Here is an 18,514-nt window from a genome sequence, read left to right on the forward strand (position 1 = left end):
TGTGGCGTGTGTGGCAGTGTAGTGTTCTACAAAAGATTATGCAGTTTAATGTTTACCAACCTTTATAAAAGGCTCCCCCATAGTTCTTCATTGTCATCAGTCATAGCATCAACACAATTCTTCCAACCCACTATACGAAGGACTCGGCCATAATTCGTTCATCGCCACAAAATCTCAGCATCAACAACATGGACACAAAGCTTACAGATTTGTAGCAGGTACCCCCCTTTTTCCCAAAACACGAATAATGGCATAGTGGGTACTTCACATTTTAAAATAAGATATATGACATAGGAGGTACGTTGCATATGTACTTGTATAAGTTGCGCACACATAGTTTACAACCGCAATGCCACTCTTCCATAGCAATGCCACTCTTCCAACTTTCCTTGCGACTGTACAGCGAGCTACACGCAGGCCTAGCGTTTCTTGCTCCTCTTTTGCTGAATGTTGAGATACCTTAGCTCTTTTTTTTTTCGTTGCCCCGAACAAAGCTTACAGCGCTGCCAGTTTCATTCTGAAGCAGGTCAAAATATTCACACGTTGCTGATAGTAGGCCTGTTGAAAAGAGAATTCCATCGCGCTGTTCTCCTAAACTTTCTCGCGCGTGGAAAGAACGCACACAAGTACGAATTCCCCGCACGTGTATTGCCTATTCACACAGAACAGTGCGCTCAACGCGTGCGCGCATCACAAGCTTTGGGAGTCGCCGTGCATTTGTCGCCCTGCATAGCTGGCTGCTGTCCTCGCGTTTCGTGGGTTCTGGTGCCTCGTGCTCGCTAGAAACGATTGCCGCTCAGATCCGTGAAATTCTATTTTGCGCCAGCACCTATTACAACGCGGAAATAAGTTTGCCTAAAAAGCGAAATGGGGGGGAGGGGAAAACGGGACCAGGCACGCTAAAAGGGATTACGAAATACAGCACAGCCGCATTTGAAAACGATTCCGTCCAAACAGGCGGAGGCGAAGACAATGGCATAAAAGCGAAATGCTGAACTGCACCCTTCGAACGCTTCCACGTTGCGTCTTTTTTTTTCCGACCAAGCAAGACTTGTGTATTGTGCGAAAACCGATCGCGACCATCCGCGGCCCTATTTTAACGCCATCTGTGAAGAGGCTGTGCCGAACAACTCCGTGCGAAAGTTCAAGCTCTCCAGCAGTCGCTTGATCTGTTTCTTCAAAAACAAACATTTCTTCGCAACTCCCTCCCGGCTGTTGTTTGCCATCTGCTGCGCTGGCTTGTTCGTTAAACGAGAGCGTACAATTGTGATTACTGAAAGCGACCCCTAAGCGCAGAACAAATGATGATGGCGATCACGAACAGGAAAGATGGGTACATAGAAAAGTGTAATAAAAATAATAAAAACAACAATCATAATAGAGGTAAGGAGGACTCAATCAATGCGTACCATATATCTACATATAATATTTATTAAATATATGCATTCCGCTTTCAAACTACATAGCCAATTATAGTCGACGGAGAACTAGATTTTCTTGTTATTATTTGAGCAATTCTTTAGGCATCTGTCCTCAAACGGGATAACATATTTGGCATGACTCAGTTACGCTGTAATATGTAACTGTAATATGTAACATAATAATAATCTTAAATGAGTCTCTGAAGATGGCCTAAAGCTAGAACGGGATACGGACTTGGACTTGACAGATATTCTAGGCACATAGCAGAACAGCTCCATTGCGTTACACGCCACAAAAGCGCTACTGACATTCTTGCGGGCTACAAGTCTGAACAGAACGTTGTAAATAGTGCATTGCAAGTATGTGACTGTATGTGTTATGTGTTTATCACTGTATATATTATGACCATTACCCGGTACCTGGAGTGGCATGTCAGTTGAAAAGCCAGGCAAACTTGATTGATTGATATGTGGGGTTTAATGTCCCAAAACCACGATATGATTATGAGAGACGCCGTAGTGGAGGGCTCCGGAAATTTCGACCACCTGGGGTTCTTTAACGTGCACCCAAATCTGAGCACACGGGCCTACATTTCCGCCTCCATCAGAAATGCAGCCGCCGCAGCCGGTATTCGAACCCGCGACCTGCGGGTCAGCAGCCGAGTATCTTAGCCACTACACCACCGCGGCGGGCAAGCCAGGCAAACTTCTCCAGCTCCCTATTGATATGGTTCTCTCACATTCTTACATGAGTAGGAACACATATGTGTACTAATGTCCTTAAGAAATAATATTTTTTCCGAGTTCAACGTACATATAGAGTGTTCTTGCACTTTTCCTAACCCTACAGATGGTATAGTATGAATAGATAAGTCCAGAAACAGGGCTGAATGAAAAAGCAGAAGCGTTACGCATTGAAGCGTCAGCATCTATCTCAGCGAAGTACGGTTCATACACACGAATAGCTTTCACAACAATTTTGTAGAAAGCAATGTTCAATGTTCACGCAACCTTTATTCAACTAGCCATTGAGCGCATTATTGGCGAGCACTTCGATGCCGATTGCATTGTGTCACTCTCCCCCCCCCCCCCCCCTTTTCTTTTTAGACGGTTGAGAGGTTGGAAGTAATTCTTAGTTGTTTTTTGTTCTCTATACACGTCTATCAGTGTCGTATACTGTGCGTTCTGCGACCATAGAACGTCACCTTGTACGCTGGAATCATCGCTAGGGCTGTTTACTTACTGGCAGAAATTAAACGTTACCTATCGGCTATTGAATTGTCAACTATCAATGTTTTGCATGGTACATATACACGGCTATCCGCGCAAGCATTCGCGCCCTATTAATGCCTATATTTTCTTACGGTAATCGCTAAACCTTTTTTGTAATACGGTGACTGTGACATATATTTTTAGGTATGTGAGATGCCTATTGTAGTTATGTGAGTGTTCTCCTATCTAGTTGAATACTCTGTGTGAGTGTTCTCCTATCTAGTTGAATACTCTGTGTGTATGAGAAGCCACATGCATGTTAGCGCTTGTGCTTATTCTTATAATGAGCGTAAATATTGTTCTTAATATTTACCCTTTATGTCCCCAGAACCACGAAACAATGATGAAGCAATACCTAATGAAATTCTCGGATGATGATTTCAACCATCTGGTGCTACTTAACGCGAACTAACCTCCCACAGTACACAGGGCTCTACCATTTCGCCTGCATTGAAATGCGACTACAGCGGCCACTAAGTCAAAAAGAAAACCTACACAGGTTTTTTTTTTCGCTATACAATGAAGGCTGCATTCGTGTTATTTTTTTTAAATGATAGTCATCATATAGCGCAACTATAGGTGTGGTTATTTCATGGCGTATATTAACAGACAAAAAAGAGAAATAAGCGTTGTCCGGCGTGAGACAGCTGCCGTTACGCGAGAATTGTTTCGCGCACATCCGGCCTGCGCAAGGAATCATCAATCATTTCACCCGGCCGAAAGGCCAATTTTTCAATGCATACACGCTTCTCTCACTCATCTTTCTAAGCACCCCAATTCTTTTTTTCCTGCCTACACGCGAAAACATCGCTTCATGCTGGTCTCTGGCTTCTACGAAGCATGTCTAGCTTTTAATATTTTTCAGAGCGAGATATTGATAAATACGCATTTTATTTACAGGTCTCGTGTTTTTATTCATATTCGCATATACCTATGTCACCGGCGCATCATCACTTTCCCTTTATTTTCTAATATACCCAGAACAGCGGTTAGAAAGCTGCACAATTTTTTTCCTCACGTTTTCAGCAATTGCTCTTGTTTTATTAACCAATCGATTTCAAAGTTATTCTCAAGTTTTTCTAGTTTTTTTTAAAGTACCCATGACTCTTTTTTTTTTGGCTTTCGAATCTTCAGGGTGAACAGAATATTATCGGATCACGGGGCCACTAAAGCACCGACGTATATCACGTGTGATTTCTATACCTGTCTTCGTTGCTGAGAGACCTGTAATTTCTACCTTTAGTTTGTTCCGCTTTCTCAGCGTCTTAACAAAAAATTTGAGGCAGCCTGTCAAGCAGGCACGCAATGCGTGTGTGTTTTCTCGTTTTATGTAAATGTCTATTAGCGTGAGTCTAAGTAAAGTGGGTTTAAGTTCACATATAGGCAGATAAAAACCATATTGATGATTTATATGTAGGGTTTAACGTCCTAAAACCACCATATGTATATGAAAGACGCCGTAGTGGAGGGCTCCGGAAATGTCGACCACCTGGGGTTCTTTAACGTGCACGCAAATTTGAGCACACAGGCCTACAGCATCTTCGCCTCCATCAAAAATGTAGCCGCCGGAGCCGGTATTCGATCCCGCGACCTGCAGGTCAGCAGCCGACTAGCCACTATACCACCGCGGCGGGGCAGGAGAAACAACATAGAAAAGAAAAGAGCTGCTGCCCAGTTCACCTTACTTTTTGTGAACCGAACAAGAATGGTCAAAAAATGTTACACGTGGAAATTAAGACGTGTCTATGGAAATATTGAATCGAATACCACATTTATTTTTTGTTTTAAACTAAAGATTGTGTTAATCTGACAATAAATATAGCTATAGGATAAGCCAAGTGCTCGGGAAACACTTATTAGATGTATACTGATCAGAGGTTATTATAGTTTCACATGGAAGACTTAAGTACTCTCAAGCTATCTTTCTTGTAATATTTTTTTTCCTTAGTCTGCCCAATGAATTAACTTGACGCGACTGAACCAGTCAGAAGACTGTATTTTCTTTAAGGAAATTTTTTCCCTCTGTTGCACCACCACGACACGTACACCAAGAAGTACACCGGCTTATGCCTCAATTACGAAAACAAAAGCTAAAACCATGCGCCAAAAAGAAAGAAAAAGAAGAATGCGGCTGTCAGGCACACTGCTATTGGAGACGCACGAATAATTTTGATCTCCAAGAGTTCATTAGCTCGCACGTAAATTGAAGCAGTGGGTTATTTTTGCATTTCGTCCCCGTAGAAATGAGGATACATGGCCACAAACCAAGACCCACTCCTTCAGTTGCTACGCGTTAGCTGTGGCCACGACTGTGAGTTAAAAAAAATTAATATTTGCGACATAATGCAGTCCCAGCTCACCGCAACTTTTCTTACCACATCACCCACTGACGCGAACTATAAAATTGCGGTGCGAACGTAAAAAAATAAGGTCGATGCCATGATAAGAAATGAAAATGTCGAATCGATCCCCGACGCTTAAACAATCAGCGGATGACCGAGAAAGTGCCCAACTACATACCTGATCCGACGCTCTTATCGAAACGATAAGACCCCGCCTGTTACTGGTGCTTGCGCAATACTGTCCCACAGCTGCCACCTCAGAATTCGCTTATCGTCATATTCTAGCAGTGTACACGGCAAAGACTCGCACTGTTACATTGTAGCAGCATTCTACAGTAAGAGCACGAAGGGTCACATTGGAATAACTGAAGTGTCACGGCTGGCACTACGTCAACCACCTTATGTGTTTTATCAGGGTAAGTTCGGAGGGAGCGACATTAACCCTCGGCGTTGGTCTTGTGCTGATTGTGCCCGACTGCTGACTAAAATAGCGGCACAGAATCCAGGTCACGGAGGCCGCGTTTTCAGTGGATGCAAAAATGCTTGAGATCCGTGTTAGATTTAGGTGCACGTTAAAGAACGCCAAGTGGTCGGAATTTCTGTAGCCCTCCACGACGGCGTCTCTCATCACCATAACATGGTTTTCGGACTTTAAATTACAGAATTAATATTAATGATATATTTTTATGGTTCCTAGTAATTTATACGCCGCAGTATTGACGTATTTTTATTGGCATCTGATATTAGCGAAATTTGATAACTGTAAAGTTCTAATGTAATACTTAATGTTTAAAGAAACTGGTTTCTTTTTTACAGGTAAAATACCAGTCGGAAAAAAAAAATAAGTCAGTTTCTCCTAGATGTGGTCAAAAATAACCATAAGTAGTGGCCAAAAGAGAAGAAATCCAACGTAAGCACACGCGGCAGAGACGGGAGGCCACCACGCCCTTTACGTGTAATGGCTCAGAGAGGATGTCGTTCTGCGGTAATCAACCTATCTTATTGCAAGGGCGTGCGAAAGAGGCTTGGTGACCTAGATTCCTCAGCTCGTGAAAAAAAAAAAAGTTTCGTGATCATTTTCTAGGAGAAAGTTCGACGAAGTGGGCCCCTCATTTAGAAGCGACTGATTAAGCACCGATTACGTACATACGCCGACAGATGGAGATAGTCTTCGATCTCCCTTTTGAAGAGTAAATTTTATTTCGTCCACAAGTTTGTGTGTTGTGTTCCGCAGCACAGAAACTTGAAGACGAAATAAAGTTTGATTTGATTTGATAGTGTCGGCTGGTACGGCAGCGCTAGCCTTACAATTTCATAACAATAGTACGTAATTGGTGGATTGACACACTGTTCACGTACTTTGTGGAGTTAAATACAAGTCCTGCCACACCCCAAAGACAAGACAGAAAAAAGAAAGGCAGGTGCCATTGTACATTATAAAACTGACTTCGGTTATGCTTCCGATATCGCACGTGTTTCATTCGTTCTGAATATCTCCGGATCACCCAGCACTTTAAGATAAGGTCCAAGACATGACAGTAGGCTTCCCTGGCTAAGCGGGTCTGGACAGCACTGCGTAGAAATTAATAAGCTTTCTTTTTTTTTCACACGTAGCAATAAATATGGCCTCCGTGCCAACCAATATTTCATTAGCGTTCACCTTCGACGCTTCTCGATCCACTCACAGAAGACAAGCTGCACCACGAGGCAGTCACGGAGAAAGACCGCTTAGCAGCTGCCGCTGCAGGTCCGGCTTACGGCCGACAGCAGCTGCGAGTGTCTGACACGCCCGACCACAAGCGCGTGGCGGCGTCTGACAGCAAGCGGTGTCAGATAAAACGCAGAGAAAAGCGCTTCTTCGCTCACCTCAGCAGCATCGCCGCCAACAGGAACGGCCGGTCACGCCGCATGGTCCGCTCCGCCGGCCTCACTACGTCCCTACGAGGGGGCAGCGTCCGACGGCAAAGTGCCGCGCCGGACATCTCCCCACTCCCTCCGACCGTGCACCACCAACACGAACAGCGCGACAGGCGCCGAAGGCGAAGCGAGCGGCAGGCGCAGTAGTCCAGCGGACCGAGTAATCCGTGAGGCAAGGAGAGGAGAAATCCACCGCGATGCGACCGGCAGCGTGCCGCGCCCCCGACTGCCGCTCTGCGCGCCGTGGAGCGCGTGCGCCTCGAACCGGCGAAGTGAACGTCCGAGGCGGGGCGGCACAGTCGGAGCGTCGCCGCTTTGCCCGAAGACAAGTCGAAATGTTAACCCCCCTCGCCCTCTCTCATCTTAAGCATCATCGCCCAGAAAGTTGAAACATTGTTTAGCGAGTGATGCGAACTTTGGATGATCGACTCCTCAAGAAGATACTTTTGTCATTATTCAAACATTATCCTCTAGTGATACAGCAATGTGGCCCCGTTGGAGAAGCGCTCGGGTAGACTTATAAATGCATGAAATTCACATGATTTTATCCCGAGGTTCTGGAGACTCAATTTGAAGAAATTGGCAATGCTTTAATAAAGTATAGTGCCTAGATTATAACGCATTTCAATTGTAATTACACACAAAATAATCATCTGGTTATTGCGCTTTCAATCATGCTATATATTTTCAAAGACCAAATTGAACTACCCGCTCAAATCACAAGCAATAGTTATCGGAAGGCACCGAGCCTTCCAAGATCACACACACAATATATATATATATATATATATATATATATATATATATATATATATATATATATATATATATATATATATATATATATATATATATATATATATATATATATATATATATATATATATATATATATATATATTACTGTGTGTGTTGAAATTACGGCCGAAATGCTCCACCTATGACGTCTAATAAAAAAACGGCAACGGCTTTAAGGAATCGCTCATGTGTAGCCAAATATTTCAAAAAGAACAGAAGAGACGTAAGAGAACTTTAGCCAACACTAATGCTCAATGTACCATCACCTCACTCTTGTGGTCTCTTACTTGCCAACATTGCTCAGAAATGGCAAATGATGCCAATAAGGAAGGAATGTTGCTAAGGCGTAGAGGAAAACAGAAAACAGTGGAAAAAAGGCTAAGTAGCATAGAGTTAAGGTATCGTCTAACTCAGACATAACGTGGCATATAAAGAATGTGCAAAAACAATTCGCACACTTCGTACTTCATCCACATCGCTGTCGAAGAGGCTATTTGAATCATGCTTGAGTTGTACCAGGTCCAACTCGATACTTTATCGAGCAGCGCAGAACTTTGTTTCCTAGCACGCTCGAAATTCACAGTTTTAGAGGAATTTCACTTGTTTTGTACACTTAAACACTTTTTTGAAACTATATATAAGCGTTGAATAGGGATCGAAGGCTTTCATGTAATTCTTCCGTGCCATTTCCAGCTGCAGCACTTTTGGTTTAGAAGGATTAACTTGGATTGTTGAAGGCGACTGAAACAAGAAACGTCGAAGAAGTTAACTACAAAGAAAGCGCATCATTTTTGAAAACGGTATATCGCTGTTCCTGGTTCATAAACGGTCTACTGCAGTGACCAGGATAAATGTTGAACTTCAATAATTCAGCAATCTCAAGAGGACATTTCTATTGCATCGTGCGCATCTTTTGAAAACAAACTTACATTCGACCTCAGTGGTTGTAACACTTTTTTGCTGAAAAACGGAGCATCCCTCCTTCAATCGCGGATGAAAAAGAAAGAATGCGACAAAGCCAAATGCCCACTTCTTCGGTTGTTTTGAATTCTCTTCGGTTCTTTTGAATTCGGCAGAACAAACTAGTCATAGCTTTGGCGTTACCATGTTACCTTTTTATTGGTGTTTCAAATGTTCTCAAACTTTCGATGACATTTAACTTCAAAAACGATCAAAATAGCCTGTGCGAAGATTTCAAAACTTATTTTGGCGACATCGTTGCAATTTCATCGGCCTCCAAGTTCAATACCTTGCAGACGTATATCAGGAAGTTTTTTACAGCCATCCTTACGAGGAGCGTTTGAAGTAGTGTACAGCGTTATTAGAGTCAAAAATTGTCATGTACGTTAAATGGGTCAATAATGCGTGTGGTTCGTTTAGCTTGCCCGTGTAGAATTAAAAACTAAATCACAGGAAAAGCTGTCATCTCGCTGCATAACGAACTCGCTTTGTTTAATATAGAAAGCAATTTCTCAATTACTTGCATAATTTGAAATTGAATGTGATGCCTCAATTGGTGATGGCTCAAACACCGGTATTGCTTCTTTATTGAAGGTCCGCTTTCATTGTGAAGCTTACTGTAAAGATAAGCTTCGTTCGACAAATGAATGCATTACTTCTTTTTCAGTGGTATTCCCACTGTTGTTCTTCGTGAAAGTTCGTTTTTCCACGTATTAATCAATCTATTTGTCCAATCAAAGCTACTCTTTCAAAACACCAGCAAAAGTGAGGTGTGGAATTCAAAAAGTGCGAAGTAAGTGGTAGGATGGTTAGCTAATGGGCGAACTTGTTTGTTAGTTGTTTGTAGCTTGAGCTGGTGGCAACAATCACAAAACTAGCTGCAACTTTCACTACCTTTGACATTCGATCTTTCGAAGTCGAGAACATAAAACGCAATTTTTCGTCATTCATTTGCATCGCCCCCAATTTTTCGGTCACGCATAAGATGATAATATTTCGCTCACAACCAGCGACGTCGACACCAACGCCGACATTGGAATTTCATCGAAACGAGCTCTTTAAAGTCATTACGTTAACACTCATGCCTCATATCCACATATATATAGTGTAAGCGTCGTATACGGGTTTGGGCCACACATGTCAGGAAGAAAGGGTTCGACGAGATGTCCAGATTATATCATCACCACACAGTATTTATCACCAAGCCCTCTTACCCTTCCATACTAACTTTGGTCTACCCCAAATTAAGGTGTTCGCTAGAGCACCCAGATGTAGGCGGCTGGATAGATAGATAGATAGATAGATAGATAGATAGATAGATAGATAGATAGATAGATAGATAGATAGATAGATAGATAGATAGATAGATAGATAGATAGATAGATAGATAGATAGATAGATAGATAGATAGATAGATAGATAGATAGATAGATAGATAGATAGATAGATAATATGAACTATGTTTTTAATAAATGTTACCGTAACTTATCTGCTACGCGTCCGCAACTAGATACAAGATGCTCAATTCTATCGTCTTACGAAATACGCGTAAATATTGAAAAAAAAAGACGAAGAAAGAAGCTGCAAACTACTACAAGGGGCGAAGAACACTCGTGCTTGATGTACTGCTTATAATGAAAAAATAAATGATCAATTCCCATTTTCAAAGTAGCTGTGAGGCATAATGAAACTGTGGTCCATGCAGCTTAATTTTTGTCTCTTTTTTTACGTTACTTCATAATGTGGCTGCTGCGGGCATGAAAACCACAACCGGCCGTCAAGAAGCACCGTTATTGCAGCCTTTAGACCAAAGGGCATAACTTAAAGAAGAAAGGCAAGAAACAGAAAACAAAGTCACACATTTGGTCATAAGGAAGACGCACGACATGGGGAAGAGAGTGCGTGTGTCGTCCAGCAAAAGCGAATAATCATAACCGTGTGGAGGCAGTCAATGACTTAGATATGACATTCTATAACATATCTGGTAGAAAAAACGATATACTTTGTTTTCACGATAACGTCTCAGGACTCATTTTGTGAACTGTGAAGGTGTATGTCAGTGATGTTTTTTAGGATGGGTGCGATTCACTACAATTCGTTTTCTTTTTGTCCTTGAAGTGTCTTGTATATTAATTTGTCTGTTGGTTAAATTGCTAATTGTGTAATGTTGTGAGCAATTTCCACTTCCCTCTACGCACCACCTTGAGGCGGTATAGGTGAAGTGTAACTAAGTAGGAAGGGAAAATTTAGCTGTAATGAAAATTCTCCTGAAAATTATATTCTTTCTCAAATGGACAGGCGCATACCAACACACATCGTGTGCACAGCGTTAAACGAAAACATTTGAACAAAGCGCGTTCACTTCACTTAAGGAGGACACTGTGTGGTCTAAGAGCCTCTTCAGAGAATATCTCATGCCACTGTGTTACGTAATGACTGGTTTACGATGTGCAGCCATTTAGGCTGGAGTATCTTGGCATCTTCATGGGGGCGTTCACAGTGGGTTGCTTAAAATAAACATTAGCGTAGTGAGTTGTGCAACAGTATACACCAAGAAGCGTTCGCTGAACTGGTGTATTAAGGGGAGCATTTGGAACTACTCGTGTTTGGTTGCTCAAGCCTGTTGTGGAATTCGTATCGCAGTGCAGTGGTTATAGCGCAAAGTTGCAAAGCTCGAGGTAGAAAGTCCAAGCCACCGGAAAGGTTCATACTCATTATATTCTAATTTAATCTGTATGCATGTCCTGAATATATCAAGAACAGATGACGTTTGTCGTGTTATAATTGTCATTAAAGAGCGTGCACGTTGAGGCATCTTCAGTCAAACTTCATTCTTCGCGTTTTTGGACCTGAAACCACCATATAGTTACGAGGTACGATGAAGTGGAGGTCTCCAGAAATTTTCAACACACTTGCTTCTTTAGTTGGTCTAAATCCAAGTACACTGGCTTTAGGGATTTTCGCGTTCATCGAAAACGCTACTTCCGCAACCGGGAGTCGATTGCGCGACCTTTGAGTAAGCAGTGATTCATTATCACTAGTAGAGCACAATGTCGGGTGCATTTATAGTAGGATTAATGTTGGGCACATGTCATAGTGTCACTATTAACCAGCTGTAGCATTCAGGACGCGAAACTAAATGTGTAGGGACCGGTTGCGAATATTCATGGCTGCTGCTTATGTTGCGGTAGGCGTGTAAACACAGAATGCTACAAGAAACGGCGAAATTATAATATGACAATAAATTAAAAATCGCCTTTAATTCTTATGATTTTATACTACAACCTGTTCTATTATGAGTGCAGTCCAAGTGCTATCACGGTGTTTCCTATGGCGGTGCGCTTTTATCGTTGTTGAGCGCATAGAATATTGCAGGCGAGTGCTGACAAAGGGGTATTCCAAAAAAATTGGCCCCGTATCTACATGTTACACTGCGAATTTTGCCGAGAGACGATAGTCTTGCGTCTGGAGAGAGTGAACAAAATGTTTATTTGATGCACTGCGCAAGAAAATGGGTGAATGGTATTCTGGAGGCGCTGAGTTAGAGTGCCCCGAGCGTGCAGCAGAAGCGAACGAGCACATCAAGTTACGTCACACGTGAGACATGAGTGCTATCTGGCAGTTATCGTGGAAAACGAAGTGCGTGGTGTGCGCACCCGTCTCGGAGGCGATAAAGTGCAGAACGCAGGTGCCACCACTGTGTCGTCTTAGCAAAGCGTTGGAAACACTTGCCTTTTCGTGCAAGCGTTGCATCGTCAGCGCAGCATGATAAGCGCTACGGTCCTTAAAATTACTTATGTATGCCTTTTCTAGTAAAAAGACACACATACAGAATATTGACGTGTTGTTATGGTGCCTTACATATACGCGATAATTGCTTTTTAATTGACAATCGTACAAACATGAACGCTGAATCTTGAGCAATATTGGTGGGTGCTGCGAATGGGGTAGGTCATTTGGGGTCTCGTTTGCTGCCATTTAAGGTATCATTAAGGACAGACAAACAGACAAATGTACAGACAGACAGACCAAAATATTTCCGTCAAAGCTCCCCAAGAAAGACTATCGTCTTTAAAACAAGTATATACCAGGATGGCTTTCGGGCTAGATCAATTTTTTCCTATGCTTGCGATAGATGAAAGCTCAACATAGATTTGTTCACAATACTTCGGAAAAGATCTGCTACTCACGTTGTAATACAAGTATACCGACTATATTGCTGCTGAACGGCAGCAGTATATAGCTATGCCAGAAGTGATGAAAGAGCAGGTGCGCTCTCACGAATTTTAACGAGCACCCGCACTGATGCCGCCCACATTCGTTCAATAATCCCCGCATTATCGCACAGTCTTATACACTATCATCAGAGAGAAAGCTAATCCTCCCCCAGTGTCTGTGGTGGGGGCATCAATAACACTCCGCATTTCATGCCGCATTTGAGCAGCGCGAAACATAATTTGGCACCTACTTTTTCTAAAGCTAGACGTCTGCGAAAACTCGCATTGACAACGCTATTGACACAGTAGAAGCACGTCCTTTCTGTTAAAACCCCTGAATTGACAATGAGAAGTTGTACATATTGAATTGAATTGAATTTAGTTTTATTGACATAAAAATAGTGTACAGTATACAACAATGTAAAAAAATGCATCTGAATCCCTAGCCAAAGGCTAGTTGGGATTCATTCAAAAAAGTAATTTAGAAAAGGGCATATCATTTACACACAAAAGAAAGTTTACAAATGCAAGAATTTTACACATGGAGAACTGAACATAACGTAATGAATTTACAGTGCTTGGCGAATGATCATGATCATGGATGCAGGCAGAAAAAAAAGAAAAAAAGAAAGGTATGTATGGTATCGTTTGAGAACATATCAAACTTCACAACAAATAATTGAGCGCATTGTGATATATGAAAACTCATCATGACATATGTATCTGTATAGCATAACAATACTTATTAAGGACTGAAAGAAAATAGATTCTAATGCATACATACATATTATATAATTGCAGAAAGGCGTGTATGTAAGTATTGTAATAGTGAGCTACATAACTTTTTTTGAAAATGTATTTAATATACCTATTAGCATTGTATTATTGGACGTCTATATTTTATTTATTAAATATTTTTCTAGTGCAGGAGAGAAATTCTTATTCTGTTTTATTTCTTGTGGAAGGTTATTCCATACGGCGACTCCATTGGCAGTAAGTTTTCTTTTACCGTATACATTCTTTGTTTGCTGAGTCAGGTATTTTCCTTTTACTTTGTTACGGCTTTCATAATTGGAACATGAAAAATTTGCTGAGGAAACTGGATAGTTAGTGTTTATACTTGAATGAACCATGAGAGCTGTTTCATAATCTATTAGTGTGTTGAACGGCATGATGTTTAGATTTCGGAAGAGTGGTAGTGTGTGTGACCAATATAAATTGGTCATGCGCAGAACCAGCGTCCCACTTGCCCTACACCCTCGCACACCTAGCGACAGCAGTAAACGAGACTATACAAAAGAAAGAAGGGAGCAAAGTGACTTGTACTACACTGCTTCTCCGGGCAGACAGTGAGCATTTCGTACTTCTTGTGGCGGTAATGTCGCCTCCCTTCCGGTGGCGTGCGTTCGCTCTGGCAGTAGTCGAGGCGGCTCGAACAAAAGCCAGGCCTTGCCGTGGCCGCTTCTAATTCCCTGGGAAATGAGACGAGTCGCCTTCCCCCGCCCCTTTCGCCCCCTCCGTCCAGCCCCACGCCTTTTGCTGCGCGGTCTTCCGCGGAACCAAGCAGTCGCCTTCCTCGGACCCCGGCGTGCGAACGCTATAAGTGAGAGCGGCGGATGCAGGCCACAACTGCACGCGCTAATCGCCCGGGCGGCCAGACGGCGGCTTTGAATTCACAGCGCCGCGAAGGCTTCCACATCCGCAGTGCCAAGAGCCATTGTGTCGGAACTTGGATCGTTGTGAATCACTGGAAACGACCAACTTTAAGGTTTCTACCGCATAATAAGGGCACATAAAAAGAGGCGCCCTGTATTTTTTTAACCACTGTATTTTATCAAGCAGTGTACTTGAACAATGGGGTGCTTTTTTGCACTACTTTGCTAGCTAGATTATATAAGGATTTGTGCGATTAGAGAGCGTTCCATTCAAGCTCTTAAGTCTAGTCATTCCTAGAGAATTCTAAGCGATTTCACAACTCCTTGATCTGCAACTTTACGTACGCTGCTTTCTTACCGAAAACGGCGAAAAATGTGCTCGTCCTGCATTCTTGTGGAGCCGTCTCCACAAGGTGAATAAAGCCAAATTTCTGGCGGATTTAGAAAATGTATATGTGCATCATTACGCCACTACTGTGGTTAGACGCAGATCAGCAGTGTAATGTTATTACAGAGAGACGCTTTCTTCTTGTTTCTACGAGTATTTGGTTAATAGAGAGTTTTATAATACCGTACTTCAAGCTCGCGGGCCTTGTGGGCTTAACACTATAGCGAGTCGCACAACGATAGCCCACAAGAGGTTGGCGTACAACGCATGCGTGCCGCAAACGCAAAGCTTTGTGTTCCACTGTTCTAAAACCCTCTATTCTGCTTGTCTGTAGCCCATGAAACTAGGCAACTGGACAGACTGAGAGAGCTAGAAGAGAGCAGATCACAAAATCAATTGCTGTGCCGTATGCCGGACAGTCCTTATATACGGCGTTGCCTATTACATCGATATTAGACGCAGTCTTTCGCGCGGTTGCGAGAACCTTGAACACCATCGATGTGTCGGCGCGTGTGTTCATTGTCTTGGCATGTCGTGTATTTTGTGTGCTTCTTTTTCATCCTGTAACCACGCTGCTTCCCTTATATGGTATGATCTTTATACAGTGTCCCTATAACCTCCAATAAAAAAAAGAGAAAAATCTCAGCGACTATAACGCCTCTTTGAAGTCATCTTTCTTTTTTGTGAAGTTGACGCATGACAACACAAAGCATAGTTTCCAGGCTGTACACTACTCTACAATTTTCGCAAATTTAGTGAAAGAATATATATACATATATGTGTGTGTGTGTGTGTGTGTGTGTGTGTGTGTGTGTGTGTGTGTGTGTGTGTATATATATATTGACGTTTCAATGAAACCTAATTATTACTTCGAAAACGCATGTATACTACTGAACGAGGGCCTATAGAGTGTGACCTTGATTGTGATCAATATCAAGTAACTGATGAGACTGACAAAAGCAACACAGACACCACAAACGCTATATACAATTAAAGAATGGACGACTCGCATGACATCTGCTCTAGCCTAACCAAGAAACAAGGTTTTTTCCCTCTTTTGCGCGTATTCGTGCTAAATTCAGCAATACTAACACTGTATAACATTCGATTTTAAGATTATCCCTTTCAACAGCTTGGTCAAAAGATGAAAACATATGATGAGGCATGCTTACAATATTTGTAAGAATGGGAAGGCGAAACAACCCTTGGGACCAATGCGATGTGGAATAAAGCTCCGAGCTCACGTGGCAATGTGATGCACCGTGCAATTCAAAATGCTACTACCGCCCCGCCGCGGTGTTCTAGTGGCTAAGGTGCTCGGCTGCTGACCCGCAGGTCGCGGGATCGAACCCCGGCTGCGGCGGCTGCATTTCCGATGGAGGCGGAAATGTTGTAGGCCCGTGTGCTCAGATTCAGGTGCACGTTAAAGAACACCAAGTGGTCGAAATTTCCGGAGCCCTTCACTGCGGCGTCTCTCATAATCATATGGTAGTTTCGGGACGTTAAACCTTACATATCAATCAAATCAAAATGCTACTGCAGCCCACAGTCTACAGCGATCAGAACGAGCGTGACGTGCCCGGCCCACAGTGCCACTAAAGTGGATACACGTGCAGCTGGCGCACCTAAATTTTTCGGACTTAACTTATGTATCAAGGCATTGATAAGCACAAATGATGTAATCGCGGAAACTAACTCGGGAAAATTGAGGCAATCCCTTCACGCGCATATCTCCGGCAGACCAGGTTCTGCCAACTTATCATCGTAATAACCAGTGCTTTTGCTCGGATGCTTGTGCAGTTTCATGTGCGATGGCTTACAGGTTGTAGTCTTCCTCCCTCTCTCCCTTCTCTTTCTTCGCACGAATCATCCATTGCATCACTTGTATTATTGTTGGTATTTCATCATGCCGTATAATATACAACACAACTTGTATTTCACTTCTTAATGTTAGATGTATACTGCTGGTGCTTGTATTATTCTTCGTTTATACAGTTTTGATTGTATATTTTCATGTTTTACGTGCTCTGTTCTGGCATATCATATTTTGCTTCTTCATGTGAATTGAGTTTATACCATTGGTGTAAAAAATTCTGTAAAGCCCCCTTACTGAATGCCCATGTGGCCATGTAAGGTATTTCAAATAAATAAATAAATAAATAAATAAATAAATAAGGCTTAAAAATACTTCTTCGTGCCATAAAGAGGTCAGCCAAACAAATAATGCTGACACGCAATGGTCGACTTTGGCTATGGCTTTAAAAAGATCACGATATCTATTACGCATTGAATTAAGACAACTGCAAGGCGAAAGCAACCGTCTTTTTCTCCTCAGTGGATGTGTTGACCCTGTTCCGCCACACTCCGAAAGCCTTCGGCCCCTAAAGGATTTTTCACTGACTGCAAAATTCGAGGCACCTCACCTGGTTCTGCGCTGCCCTCAAGCTCAGCCCCCTCCTGTGAACCCACTGCGATGTCATATGATGGTGTCATCGTGAGAAGTGACGTAACAATTACGCGATAATGTCATCACACATTTTCGTTATTTGCGATGCCAAATGGTGACGCCATCACGCGATGGTGTTCAGATCAATCGTGCTGATGCCGCTGACTGAAGACGTGGTCGTGGTATGGCGGTCAGTATTTACGTTTGATGTAGAATCCAAGGTTTTCACCTCAATAAAAAGCTTATGCCCTTGGTGGCTGCTTAATACACAAAGATCAAACTACCAACCCACGTACCATTTGGAAATCGACGTTATGCGAAGCATGCGGATGAAAGGGGGCTGTGTTGTGATATTTTAATGAAAGAAACGTTAATAGGTGTCGTTATAAAAATGTGTACAAATGCATGCACGGACACACGTGAAACAGCCGCATAAGTATTCAATAACCAGTTTTTTTCAGCTGCGTAACGATGCAGCTGAAACACTGGTTAGCAACATGAATATGAGCAATACCAGAAGCAGTAAGCCTATATAAACCGCTGCTGCTCGCGAAATCAATTGCAGAGGATGGCGCCTAACTGCAATTCATGTTAAACCGACGTAACAGCTGTATCATAGGAGTAGATGTGTATTAATTTTATAAATTTTATGGCCAGATTGGAACTACAATTGACGTTTCACGAACATCACAGGGTCTATTTTAAATGTATGTACGAGACCTGACGTGGCTCGTGTTAGTTGTTTGAATACATTACGAATTGTGGCAAGGGCTTGCAGCTTTATATACGTACGTTATAGGCTTCTGCCACTACAATAATTTCTTCATGGCCGAAATTTATAATTGGGTTGTCAACATATTTTCGTAAGCTAGCTTCATGATAAGGCTGGTCTGTGTTGTATCGATTTGAAGATATGAGCCATGAAAGAGGAAACATAAACGTCTTGGAAAAATATATACAGGCGAGCAATTTCTCGTAGACCTGCGAGCACTCACTCGTTTTGCACTTCATCATATATAGGCACACATCAAGAGTGTTTTCCAAATTTATTTTACTTCACAGCGTTTCACGCTTTTTTGGTAGCAATATCGATTTCTT

General features: G+C 42.4%; 1 protein-coding gene and 1 long non-coding RNA gene across 2 annotated transcripts in view; one reads left to right on the forward strand and one right to left on the reverse strand.

Annotated features, from left to right (window-relative positions):
* The window catches only part of LOC119171926 (uncharacterized), a 35,890-nt gene extending 28,726 nt beyond the window's left edge, over positions 1-7,164 (reverse strand). The window contains exon 1 of the mRNA XM_037422815.2: positions 6,902-7,164. Within this exon, the coding sequence (XP_037278712.2) occupies positions 6,902-7,017 (116 nt within the window). The 5' untranslated portion in view covers positions 7,018-7,164. The remainder of the gene's footprint in view (positions 1-6,901) is intronic.
* The window catches only part of LOC142813891 (uncharacterized), a 152,863-nt gene that overhangs the window by 91,736 nt on the left and 42,613 nt on the right, over positions 1-18,514 (forward strand). The window lies entirely within an intron of this gene.

The sequence above is a fragment of the Rhipicephalus microplus genome, chromosome 4 (genome assembly GCF_043290135.1).
Source record: "Rhipicephalus microplus isolate Deutch F79 chromosome 4, USDA_Rmic, whole genome shotgun sequence".
In the NCBI taxonomy this organism is placed as follows: domain Eukaryota; kingdom Metazoa; phylum Arthropoda; class Arachnida; order Ixodida; family Ixodidae; genus Rhipicephalus; species Rhipicephalus microplus.